The sequence below is a fragment of the Xyrauchen texanus genome, chromosome 11, assembly GCF_025860055.1.
Source record: "Xyrauchen texanus isolate HMW12.3.18 chromosome 11, RBS_HiC_50CHRs, whole genome shotgun sequence".
NCBI classification, from domain to species: domain Eukaryota; kingdom Metazoa; phylum Chordata; class Actinopteri; order Cypriniformes; family Catostomidae; genus Xyrauchen; species Xyrauchen texanus.
Window position 1 is genome coordinate 14,595,967 of NC_068286.1, and position 13,506 is coordinate 14,609,472.

Here is a 13,506-nt window from a genome sequence, read left to right on the forward strand (position 1 = left end):
GCTTTTAGGAGTCCATGTAAACGTAATCACTATGCTCATGCACAGTAACTACCAATGGGAGTACAGAAAGTGATGCTCCTATGGTCTGCCACCTGATTGAGTTGTATACTTCAGTTGAATAGGAGCATTTACCAGCAGCAACCAAAAGTACAGCGACATGGCGACCTCCGGCAATTTTACCGCTGTCAGTGTGAACACCCCTTATACCCTGTACAAAATTTGACCCAAAGTCAAGTCATTGTCCTTAAAATTAATGTACTGCAAATCACTTTAGTTGGAACAAATGTGTTGAATAACAAACAGCTGATAAATTAATGGATAAGGAAATGGCTTGATGGTCAACTCTCTCTTCTAGGTGACAGGAAAGTTCAGGGGAGGCGTGAACCCCTTCACAAATGGCTGCTTGAGGAACGTCTCGCATGTCCTGTGCAGTTCACAGGCACCGAGGTATGCCTTCAACTCGCACTCAAATATGCCTATTTCTGTAAGTCCTTTTTAAACTTAAAATGTATCAGTTTTTAGAGTGTTGTATTCTGATCTTTCAGGTATCTGGGTAGAAAGAGGAAGGCTCAGACCGTGTCTGTTCAGCCTCCATTCCTCCGACCACAACTCACTGAGGCCCAGCTGGCTGCCAAGGTGCTCGACAATGGAATCCAAGGAGACCTTCATCGGGTAGGAAATCCTCCCATTTTGCTTTCACTCTTTCTCTCCAACTGTCTCCATTCAGAAACACAGTTTAAAATGCTTTCTTTGAATCCTTTTTCTTGCCCTAATTTCATTCCAAAACGAAATGCTTTTATTTCTTCAGTGGAATGGTAAAGTAAAATTTGTAAGACTCTTAACGCAGCTCTTTCAATACAATGACAGTTCGTAGTGGCCATGTCTGTCACGTTCCAAAGTGCTTGACGTAATTTTGATTTTTGTATGAATTATTACTTCACCCAAACTGCCAAGAAGCTATTTAACCCTCCAAGGTCTAAGGGGTCTTAAGTCCGCCTGGCATTATTTTGATATTTTGGCTTCTGGAATGGTCAATTTTCATAGCAGAGTGAAGAGAGTCATATTTCTGGATTCTATAGATTCTCATCTACAATGTGGATGCATTGTAAATACACTTCTTGAGAAATTTTACATGTTCTGATGTGATATATCACCAAAAAATACAAAAAGCGGATATTCAATTTTGTTGTTTTTATTATATAAAAAATATTAAACATAAATGAATAATGAATTTTACAACAAATATTTATTCCTCAAAGGCTTTAGAACAACTTCAAAAGAAATTGGGTGAAAAAATATAAAGAAACAAAACAACTATTTACATTTCTGTGACTATAGTCACCATAAGTTTTTTTTTTGGTTGAAAAACATAAGCAAATATAATAGGGAAAAAAACGTTCATGTGAATGGAATAAGAAGCTGTATAAATGGAGTAATATCCAAAAACACCACAAGATGGAACTGTTGCACCACTGATTGATGTGCTTTTCATCAGTCATTCTCTGCCACACTTAGCTGAAAGGAATTTCACACCCCTCCCCCCTTTTACTCCAATGACATCTGACCATGTCATTCTTTGCTTTTGGTCTGTGATTGGTACACACACACACACACACACACACACACACACACAGCTCTGTGATTGGTTCACACACACACAGGTCTTTGATTGGTTTACACACACCAACAGCGTTTTATATCATTAGATAAAATAAAGTACAATGTCTTTGTTTTGCGGTAAAATCTATAATAATAATGCTATAGATTTGCACTAAAATACGGAAGGCTTATCATTCGCGGAAGTCAACACAGCCTATGCAGACGAATGTCAGCTTTTTCATAAAAAACAACAAAAAAAAAAGTAAGTTAATACCTTGATCCATTCCGAAGTTATTAATAGATATGTCAGAGGTGCGCACTTTGACGCTCTGGATCGTCAGTCGACTTAGAAGGGTTAACAAAGCATTTACTTTTGCATTTAGTTGCATTTTCAATGTAATAAGCAGTGAGCAGTTAACATTAAGCCATGGCCATTACCTTGACAATTAAAGGAATGGTTCACCCAAAAATGTCATCCCAGATGTGTATGACTTACTTTCTTTTGTGTTTTTTGGTGATTCAAATTCTTCATGCATACCACCAACTTCTGGGAAGGGAGAAAAATAATAAGATAAAAAATACTTAAATATTTATCTGTATCTCACCCACACTTATCACATCACTTCTGAAAATATGTTTTAAAGCACTGGAGTCATATTGATTTCTTTTATTATGCCTTTGTGCTTTTTGGAGTGTCGATTTTTGCACTCATTCACTTGTCATTGTGAAATCCTACAGAGTTGAAATATCCTTCTAAAAATAATTATTTGTGTTCTGCAGAAGAAAGAAAGTCATACACATCTGGGATGACATGAGGGTGAAGAAAGAATGAGAGAATTAAAATTTCTGGGTGAATTATCTCTTTAAGGTGCAGATGGTCCTGACTTAGCCAAACATGCATAGGCCAGGAGTGCACTACTGTGTTTTGCAAGTTACTCAGGTTAAATTCCCCTCTTTGGCATCCACAGCTCAAAAATATCAGTTTGTGCCCTTTTGAAAAGAGCAGCTTTTTAGCAGAGCTTAACATTTGAGTACGAGAGAAGACTTAATATGGCTGAAAAGTAGACCAGCTCTTAATCAGTCAAAAAAACTTCCTTGTTCTATAATGAAAGTTTATGGTGCGAAACACCATTTGATTTATTTTCTTGAAGAGCTGTGGGAATCACCTTTCTGTTTGGAGTTATTTACATTTTTACTGTGCTTGCAAGGCAGCACTGATATCTCTCAAACATTTTTGTTAAGGTTTGTCGCTAACCTTAAGTTTTAAACATATGCAGTTAAAGGAATAGTTCACCCAAAAAAAATGTATTTGCTGATAATTTACTCACCCTCATGCCATCCAAGTTGTATTTGAGTTTCTTTCTTCATCAAAACAGAATTTAAGATTTTTAGGATTTCATTTCATGCCTCCTCCTTTAATCAATGCAAGTGAATCTACTCTTTGACTTTTTGAAGGTCCAAAATATTAAGGGTGCATCAAAATAATTCACATGGCTCCAGTCGACTAATAAAGTTCTTCTGAACTCAAATTATTGATTATTCTTAGAAACAAAACAATACTTTTTAATATGCTTTTTAACTACAAATGTTCGTTTCTGTACCTCTTTTTGATGTGCGCTCATTAGAGGGATGATGTAAGCTTGTTGGTAAGGTCACGCGTAGAGGTCGACCGATATTGTTTTTTTTTTCAGGCCGATGCCGATCTTTTGAAATCCGGGTCGGCCAATGGCCGATTAATGCTGCCGATTTATTTTGGCTGATATGTGCTTGTTTTTAACCTCTTATTTGAACCTTTTATTTGAAAGATAAAATGTAACACAAATAATTACTTAAGATAGACCAAATTTCTCAACAAATACATTTATTGAACACTTGACCAATCTGCACTTGTACACTTAAATTAAAAATGTATAATGTAAAAACGTATTGTATAAATAATGTGTAACAAATATATTAAATAAACAAAGCAGGTGTTACGAAATGCTCCGAGACACGAAGGTTGAGATCCAAATGCAGCTTTAATTAAGGGGCAATCCAGACACGTAATCCAATATTCAGAGCATCCAAGAGAAGCACAGGCATAACTAGGGATGGGTATCGTTGAGGTTTTAATGGTACTTACCGATACTGCTTATCGATCCGGTACTTCAACGGTATTCTTAACGGTACTTTTTGTTATATATATATATATATATATATATATATATATATATATATATATATATATATATATAAAAAACAAAGATAAACAATTACACAAAGATAAACATTATATAGGCACAGTGATTTAATTTCAGGAAGGTCTACTAACATTACTGTTCAGGTGTGGTCTAAAAAGAAATCTAATAAAGTAATCAATTGTAAAATAACACTGCATAGTTTATCATAGATAGATTAATGCTTATTAAAGCAGATGTTATTCATTCAAGAGCTGTAAGTGATTTTCTCTTTGCCTTTTGTTGTTTGATTCGCAGTAACGTCTCAATCGTCAGCATGTTTATTAGACTGCTTCCCCTTTAAGACTGAGTCTAATAGACTCCTGATGCGCCATATTTTCTCCCAACTATTTCCATAACTACATCCATTTAAGACATAAACTGTGTTTAAGTGAATCTCCAAGCCGGTCGTTTTGACACATTTTTGTGTATAGTTGATCGTTTAGACGCGCACATGAAACCCAAAGTATACTTTGCTTGTCTCGTTGTGGTCTGTATCGGAGCGCGCGTTGCCTTGGGAACGGTATCTCTTGCGCTCTTTTTATTATTAAACGCGTCCCGCAATTTAGTAACAGTAGCTAGACTGCATTTTAAAACAATCACCGATCGTGCTGATTCTGACGTTAAGTTTGAGTTTTAGGGAGGAATGTCAGTGCACCGCTGTGAAGGCAAAGTTGTGCTAGACAGAATGCGGCTTATGTATAAATATACTTTTTATAATCTTTGGAAGGCAAAATCTAAAATAAAATCAGACTAATATCACAGATCTAAACCAGGCTACGTTTGAATGTTTAGTTCTGTCACTCATTTAGCAGGGCTGGTGTTGTGCTCGCTGTGGCACCGCGTGAGAGATCTCTCTCCCTCTCTCTGACTGCGAACAGCTAAATTGCATCACAGACAAATGGTTTAATTTATTATTATTATACATAGAAATGGCTGGCGAGATAAAATAACTTTCTCTTTATAGCAATAATACATTTATTTTCTTAATTTCTCCAGTACCGACAGCAGAACCGATAACGTCCGAGCTTACCAAAGCCAGTCCTTCAATAGCATATACTGCGTTGGTATATTTTTATTACTTATTTATCTGCATTGAGTGACAACCCTCTCAAATATAAAACACACAAACAGATCAAATAAAAGTCTCAGATTCACTGTCTGTAATTGCAAAATTCTTGCTTGCTTATTGTGACACGATAGCAACCCTTCTGCTGTGATAATGCAACTTCAACTACGCTATCAATATCCAAAGTAGCCGAACGTCATGTCGCGTGTTTTCTCGAATTTGGCAGTAACGTATCAAAAGTTTTTAATGAAATATAAAGAAGTTATACAAATTTAATCCTTACCGTTTTCTCCAAGGAACTTTGCTCCTTCTTTAGGCACTGGATGAGGTCTGCTCACTCTGCTGGAAAATTACTCTAGGGGCAGTGTGCGTTGAACACGTGTTCCACAACAACACTAGGCTGCCCACAGATGCGCCTGCCTAATAATCGGCTTGATATACTTGGATTTTTGCCGATGCCGATTATATTAAAAAAGGCAAAAAATCGGCCGGCTGATTAATCGGTCGACCTCTAGTCACGCGTCACGTGGAGGAGGAGGCAGGAAGTGCGTTAAAACTGACTTTAAATGTATTTGGCTATGGTGTATGTAAACATTTGACTTCATCTGTAGGTCCGTGCCAAATCAGTGAATTCCACCTGAAAATGACAGGTGTCAGAGAAGACTGTCCTGTGAAAGTCTACCTCCGTCAATGTAGACTTGGAAACATCAATATACAACATTGTTAACTAACTTCCGCCTTCTAATAGACTAGTTTGCATTTTGTGCAGTTGATAATGTGCTCATTTTGTTTTAATGGAATTGTCCAGAGAGAAGCCAATACTGATTATGAAATACTTTCTTGGTTGGAGTGGAAAATAATGTGCATCATTAGTTTAGCGTTGCAGACTACATTGGTTCTGCTTCACATTTCCACTTGTTTTAGATTAGGTAACCTTAAAAGAATAGTTCACCCAAAAAATGACAATTCTGTAATTTACTCACCCTCAAGTTTTTCCAAGCTCACATGATTTACTTTCCTCTGTTGAACATACCCCAATATATGTACACGCATTTACTTCTATTGCATTTTTATACTGCATTTTTCTTTACAATTAACCTCTTTTTGTGTTTCATGGAAGAAAGTCATAAGCCCTGTTTATGCCTGGTCATAACGTGTCTCCTTTTGTTTTTGGATTTCTAGGGGGGGGGTTCTGATTTCATCACATCATACATATCACTACACCAAGGGCAAAACGGAAAAAGTGTGACAAAATTAGTGCACCGTACCTCTCAATTACACCTGCAATTAATGTAAGCACAAATAAGATGTTTAAAGCAGAATTCGTAGTTATTTTAGGGCGGGCGTAGACGGTGCGATTTTTGGCTGTCGTGCAAACTTTCCTCCGATTTTTACTAATTGGGAGAGATTGCGTTGAAATCGTTGGTGGTTGTGTGGTCGCGGCTCACTTCATGTGTGAGGAATTGCAAGTGGATCCAAGCGGCTTAAGAGTAGCTCTCAACCTCCCTATAAATTATATACATTTCTAAAAAGTGCGGCTGTTGTCAGCTTGAATTTGTGAGGTGTGTGTGGATTAATGTGTTGATTTGGCGATCTACCTGAAGTTGACCGGTCAGGAGAAGGTTTTACAACTCACACGATCAATAAAAGCTAAGTGTTGATGAAGCCATTACATATTTGGAGAAAGGCCATGTTGTTCTCTGCTCTTTAAACAAATAATTTGCCATACGGGTTGCGCTAGAAAACAATCTATATCACTCTGACAGACAGTTTTTACATTTCTGTCGTGGTCTATTTTTATTCAACATACTTGCATTCGTTTCATTTCTAGGGGTACATTTTGGGGGTTATGTATGTTGCATCTGTTATAATTGTATATGCGCACGATAGTGGATATGTTAGATATTTTGTTGAACTCCACAAGTGTGTGCCTGGTGAAACCAAGGACTTCTAGTTTTAAAGGTCTACCTTTCAATCAAGCTCTGCACTAAAGCAAGATTCTAAAGCCTACTCCACTAAAATAACTCAGAATTCTGCACTAAAAGTCTTGTTTACACTTGGATTAAATCCAAGTATAACCATCAGAAATGGTGCACAAATTTTTCCTGAGTGTCTGAACTCACATTGAGTACCTGTATTAACTGAGCTTCAGATGTGCGTGCTTGTAATCTATATCACTGCATGTTGATATCAGGCACATTGAGGAACTTCCGTGGAGTCTTCTGGGTGTAAATGTATGCACTTTTTGTTTTATTTTATTTTTTTAGATTGGACATTTATTTCCTTTTTAAAACTGTATGTAACCTCAGTGCAGTGGTAGATTGACAGGCGGTGCTTCACTCCTGTTTAAATGCATTCAAACAAATGAGTGTTTACACTACGAGCCCAATCTGGTCACATGTGTTTTTGACCACCTACAAATTAAGTTTAAGTGGACAAATCTTAACGTTTTGGACCCCGTTGACATTTGTCGTTTAGCAAAGTCTTGTTTCAAACGGCTCGCCAGAAACAGATGTTAATACCATGTTTAAATCGGGGCATACAGGTTTGGAACAACATAACTGGGAGTAAATTATGACTATTTCCATTTTTGGGTGATTTATACCATTAAAGCCAACATGAAATGGCATTCACAACCCATTTTATGTTTAAGGACAGGACTGGTGAGGAAGCTATGAATGCACATGCAGTTTGGTACATTTTCCTATCAGACACTTGGTCTCTCTGAACTCTTTGCTGCTTTGCATCTTCTGAGCAATAATAAATCGCTCCAGCCATTCTGCTATCTGTCGGTTTCATCTGAGTCAGAGACGTGCATCTACATTTAATGTATCGTCAGCTGTTTTGTCTGCTGCTTTACTTAATTAACCACCCATGTTTTGTCCTATATCTTGCAATCTTTCAGTCTAAAAGCAGTTTGGAGATGATGGAGAGCCAGTCTGCTGACGCAGAGCCTCCGCCTCCCCCCAAACCAGAGCTCCGATACCCTGGGCTGTCTCGAGGACCTTCTGGACACTCCGAGGGTTAGAGCAAATCACAATGCAAACTCTAATAGCTCTGATTGTAGAAATTTTAATTTGGAATAGAGCATGAGATGGAAGTATAAATAACTTGTTGGAATAATCTTGTCAACTTAATCCACTTAATATATTCCCAACATGCACTTAAAAACTTAGAATTCATTTGTCTTTGTTTGCAGAGAGTAGTCTGTTAAATAAAGCTCCGCCTACCCCCATCATGTTCAAGTACAGGCCCACCTACAGCAGCCCGGGCAAGAACCACACTGCACTTACACACGCCTATGCCAGCCAGGTAACATTTTTGTCTGTGAATATATTTATATATGTTTGTGTATGGAGTTTCATCAAAGTAAAAACTGGTCAAAAATGTATATTTGTGTTCCGTCAAAATCTATGGTGGTGGTCTCTTACAATTAATATCTGGCATCATTTGCATACTTTTGCATGTCTGTTATCATGATTTATTTTGTACCACATATATTTAACCCTTTCTTTTTGCTCTATTTTATTCAATCCATTAAATTGTTTTTTCCCTTCCAAATTGGTTGACACAGTGGCTTTCAGTTGAACAGTATCAGTAAGTTGACATTGTACACCTCTTTCCTGTGTGTCTGTTTTATTTGTCTATAGCCCTTTCCTCACTTTATTATCTGTGGTTTATTGTTGTTTTTTCAGTCTATGCATTATGCATTAGCATTGTAAATGCAGCATAAGTGCAGCAAAAGAGTTTCCATTTAATTGAGTGTTTTGTTATTGAATAATGATTCCCATTATTAACTATATCTTAATATACTGAAAATATAGTACAGTAGCGGGATTTTATGCTCGTTATGATTCAAAAGGTTTGTATATACAAAGACATATTCTTTACAAAGGTCAAGATCAAATTTGCCTTAGACTTAAAAAAATCAAAACATTTGGCATAAATAAATGTGATTCATTGTGAAAGTAAAGAATAAAGATCCGCTCCATGTGTTTTATTAAACCCCAGTTGTTTTGGTTAAGTCCATTTGTGTCAGTACAAACAGCCCATCTGTCCTCACAGAGTGGCCATGTGAAACATTTTGCCGGTTTTATCCTAAAATGGGGGGGGGGGGAGGGTTAGTGTGTCAGCGTTTGGCAAGTTTCCACACAATTTCATAAAAATACATCAAAAAAGTTGCTGAGTTGGGCTGAAATGGTAACTGACTGGCAAAACAAACCTTAAATGCAATCCAAACTGTATTGACTGAACTTTTCTTTTTTTTTAAGAAATTAAAAATGAACAACATACAGTATGTGGTCTTACAATTTTCACATTTAGCTAATTCAAACATTGGTTTGACATTGGAAGGGAGGGCCCAGGTCAAGGTCATTGCCACCTTACCTCCACTAGAGGTCATGAAAGGCAGAATGTGTTAGACATTTTTGGTACAGTACAAAGTCGTCTGCAAGTACTGCTGACAAGTCCAAGGATTAAGCTTGCAGCGTCCAGACCATATGTGCAGCATTATTTGTTGCCATTACCTGAGTGTTGAATAAATACAATATGTACAGTACACAGCCTCTCATGTATGCAGTTAAAAGTAGCACAGTTACAATCTAACATAATTGCAAGCTTTCTCACCAAGAAGCCAAGCATAATTCAAACAAGTCAGACATGCTATTTACAAATGTTGTTTTTTTTTTTGCTCTCTTATTTATGTGGCACCAGGCCTCGTTCCCAGTTCCACAAAAAATCTAAAGCAGGGGTTGTTGGATTTTACATTGTTCTTTTGTGACCCATTTTAGTTATACTTTCAGTCTTTGGTTGTATTTTTTTGAAACACAAGGCAAAATGGACGCATTTAAACTTCTGTGAGAAATGACAGTGCTCTGCCCTTGGTGCTCCAAGTTTGTTGCCAAAACTTCACTTGTGTCACTGCCTTTCCAAGCTTATCCTCTCTGTCTGTCTTATCCTATATTGCTGGCTCTTTATTATAGCTCTAGAAAAGACTTTCTCGAATAATTTCTCTCCCCTCTAATTTCTCACCTGACCTAGTTGTAGTGCCCACATGATCCTTACCATGGGGTTTTCCTCAATGTCCTTTTAATTCAGCTTTTACATTGCCCTTATAACTTTGGTAAACGTTTCTGCTTGGTCTCTCTCTCTCGTTTTCTCTGTAGATGAGTCGTGGGGACAGTCTTAAAGAGTCCTCTTCCTCTCTCCTACAGTCCAGTCAGCAGCCAGGTTATCGCTCTGAGCCCAGTCTGGATGGGCATGAGGCGGGAGGGGTGGAGCGAAGTGGGCCGGAGCGAAGATGTGTGGGCCCTGGAGGACCTCCGGGCTCAGGGATGCCTGGTTACTCCCACGGAGGGCATTCATATCCCTCCTTCTCCGATCCTACGGTGATTGTCGGAGGCACCTCACAGTCCTCCAGTGTTCGCTCTTCCCACAACGCCCCACCGTCTGAAGCCACCAGCTACAAGAGCTTAGCCAATCAGACGCCTCCACCGGCTTCTCGTAATGGCAGCCTGTCATACGATAGTCTACTCGCGCCCTCTGAAAGCCCAGATCTCGAATCAGCAGCACCAGAGCTGTCTCCAGGGCGTCCACGCACGGCAGTACTTGGATACAGTTCACCTTTCCTATCAGCGCAGATCGCCCAGCAACGGGAAGCAGAGCTCCACCAGCCCTCTGCCTCCAGCACCGGCCTCCTCGCCTCCCCACAACATGGTGCCTATTTACGTGGCTCCACCTCCTCCCCGCCACCTCTGCCTGAACGCGAACGGGAGCGCCTGCTACGTGACCATCCCCATCACCACCACCACCGCCAACATCATCACAATCATCCTCGGCCACCCCGCTTCTATCGACCACCTTTGCTCTCTGACTCGGGCCACACTCAGCCCTCCTATCCTTACCGTACCCGCTCTACTGACACGCCCCTGCCGCCCACCACTCACCCGCCTCATTCGCCACACCCCCCACCACTGGGGAAGTCTCTATCTTACTCTAGCGCTGCAGCTGCTGAGATGCAGTACCGCCTGGTCCGCAAAGCCTCAGCCTCGGTCGGGGGAGGGGGCATACAGGCACCAAAGTGAGTAACTCCTCCCCTCAACCTTTCGACGCTCTTCGCAGCCTGCTGCCTTCTTCCTTCTACTCTTCCTCCTCCTCCTCCCAGACTCCTGTGAGTGTATCTCTTTCACTTCCTCCTCAGTTTTTCCCATCTGAAGTTAGTGTGTTGCATTGGGTAACACTTTACATTAAGGTTGTATACGTTAACATGAATTAATGCAGTAGTTAACTAAATTAATTTCTTAACATTCTTGGCTAATGTAAATTTGTTATGTGCTAATATACTTTTAATATTAAAAGTTGTTTAAGTTATTATTAGTTAAAGGAATGGTTTACCCAAAAATGATAATTCCCTTATTATTTACTCACCCCTATACCGTCTCGGAACCATATGACTTCTGCAGAACACAAAGATATTTTGGATATATGATGTGCTATACAATTTTGTTGATTTGCACAAAAGTTGATTTGCACAAAAATTTATTTAGAGTTGTTCCTCCTCCAAAAAAAAAAAGAAAAGAAACAGGTTACAATGGAAGTGAATGGGGGCAAAAAAAATTGGAGTGTTTAAAGGCTGAAAAGTGAAGCTTATAATTTTATAAAAGCACTTAAATTAATTATTTTAAAACGCATGTATTATTTGATCTGTAAAGTGTTTTTAAATCATAATTTTTACAGTCATTTTTGGGTTTTGTTGACATAACATTGTCATGACAATGTTGTAAAAATGTAAAATTAGGTATAAATTTACACAGAAAAGGTACGTGATTTTATCATACTAAAATCATGTTAACACACATATTGTTTATGTCTTGTGGCTAAACTTTTGAAACAGTGAGTATTATAACGTTTACAGATTGGCCCCATTCAATTTCATTGTTAGTGCTTCACTGCAACCCAAATGTATGCATTTTAAAGAAAATGAGGGGCAAGTCAAAATGTATTTTTGTGGTAATCAGTATTATGCCACAAATGCTGTTAAGTTTAACATGTATTGAACCCGGAATATACCTTTTATAAGTCAATTTCAAGCCCTAAAAAGGGCATAAAGGCAGCATAAAAGTAATCCATATTACTTAAGTGGTGTAATACATGTCTTCTGAAGTGTTACAATTTGTTTTTGAGTGAGAAAAAAACAAAATGTCCTTTTTCACTATAAATCTTGACATTTCAAAGCGATCATGATTTAAAACTTGATAACACTACCTCATGCTGGATGTGTATGCATTTTCTCCTAAAACTGAATGTACCTCTTCAGAATACATGGATCAAACTGCTCAAGTCTTAGGGATTACTATTCTGTCTTAATATCCTTTTTGGAGCTTGGAAGTGTTGGACCCCATGGACTATCGCCATCAAAATATCTTCTTGTGTGTTCTGCAAACGAAAGTAAGTCATTCGAGTTTGAGACAGCACAACAGTGAGTAAATTATGAGAAAATTATCATTTTTGGGTGACCTATTCCTTTGATGCAATTAACAAACTTACAAGAACTAACAATGAACAGGTATATATTTATAAATCAACATTAATTAAGATTTATAAATGCTGGAAAAGGTGCATTTTTAGATCATGATACATAATGAATTTATTGTAAAGTGTGACTGTTGCGTTGTTGCATGTTTGATATATCTAGGTAGCATTCCAGTAATTCACTTATTATTGATCACCAGCTGCTTTCTGCTTGTGTGTGTGTGTGTGTATGTGTGTGTGTGCGCGCGCGTTTTCTACAACAAAATCATGCAAACATTATTTGAAAACAACCAAGGGCTAAATGATGAGCCCCCCCTCATCATTAACAGACATTTCTGTGGCATGCAGAACAATAACTGAAGGTTATAATGGGTTAAGGTTATAACTGAAGGTAGAATGATTCCTTTCCATATTGTGTCAGTGAGAAATTGACTGGCTGCCAGTGCAGATAAATTGTAGCCATTATTTGTATTGCCATCTTGCACGCTCCGCGCATTCTGCACTGGTGCATGCCCTGAGAGCTCTTTTTAAATGTCTACCAAATTATATATTTGTCATTTTTGATTGCCCACAATAGAGACACCGGGTTCCAGTGGTCATGGAAAATCAGAGAATTATAACATGTCTGTGCCTTGATTTTTTTTTTTTTAAAAGGCATGAAGCTGTTATAGAAATTTCTTTAGTAAATATACATTTAGCATATTCTCAAAAATATAGCTCTTTTATGAGTGCAATCTCAAAAGTCCAGTAATTGGTGATCAACAGGCGTGGGAACCCTGGAGATATGATATAGCAGGCATCCTGTGATACATATTTTGTAGGATTATCATATTCCATTTTCTTTTTAAATACAGAAACCAAATGAATTTATTACTTTTGGTTCTGTTAATGGTTCCTAAAAGTGTCATTTTAGGGTGATTGTATGCATTTTTTTAATATATATATATATACAGTACAAGGAATACAGCGCTACCAGTGTAGTCTGATTCCTGAGAAAATGACTCGTATGAGTCGGTTCTTTTTAGTGAATCAAAAACTTACAAATTGACCAGTTTAATCCTGTTAGAAATCCCAAAGAAATTACTCTTACGA

General features: G+C 38.1%; 1 protein-coding gene across 2 annotated transcripts in view; it reads left to right on the forward strand.

Annotated features, from left to right (window-relative positions):
• The window catches only part of LOC127651511 (palmitoyltransferase ZDHHC5-A-like), a 37,855-nt gene that overhangs the window by 21,906 nt on the left and 2,443 nt on the right, over nt 1–13,506 (forward strand). Inside the window, exons 7-11 of one of the 2 annotated variants that reach the window (XR_007971588.1) lie at nt 356–447; nt 546–672; nt 7,790–7,907; nt 8,084–8,196; nt 10,050–11,053. Coding sequence is in view for 1 of the 2 variants with exons in the window: in XM_052137373.1 (XP_051993333.1) it covers nt 356–447; nt 546–672; nt 7,790–7,907; nt 8,084–8,196; nt 10,050–10,963 (1,364 nt within the window). In the remaining variant the exon portion in view is untranslated. The remainder of the gene's footprint in view (nt 1–355; nt 448–545; nt 673–7,789; nt 7,908–8,083; nt 8,197–10,049; nt 11,054–13,506) is intronic. The other variant, XM_052137373.1, reaches the window with a different exon arrangement.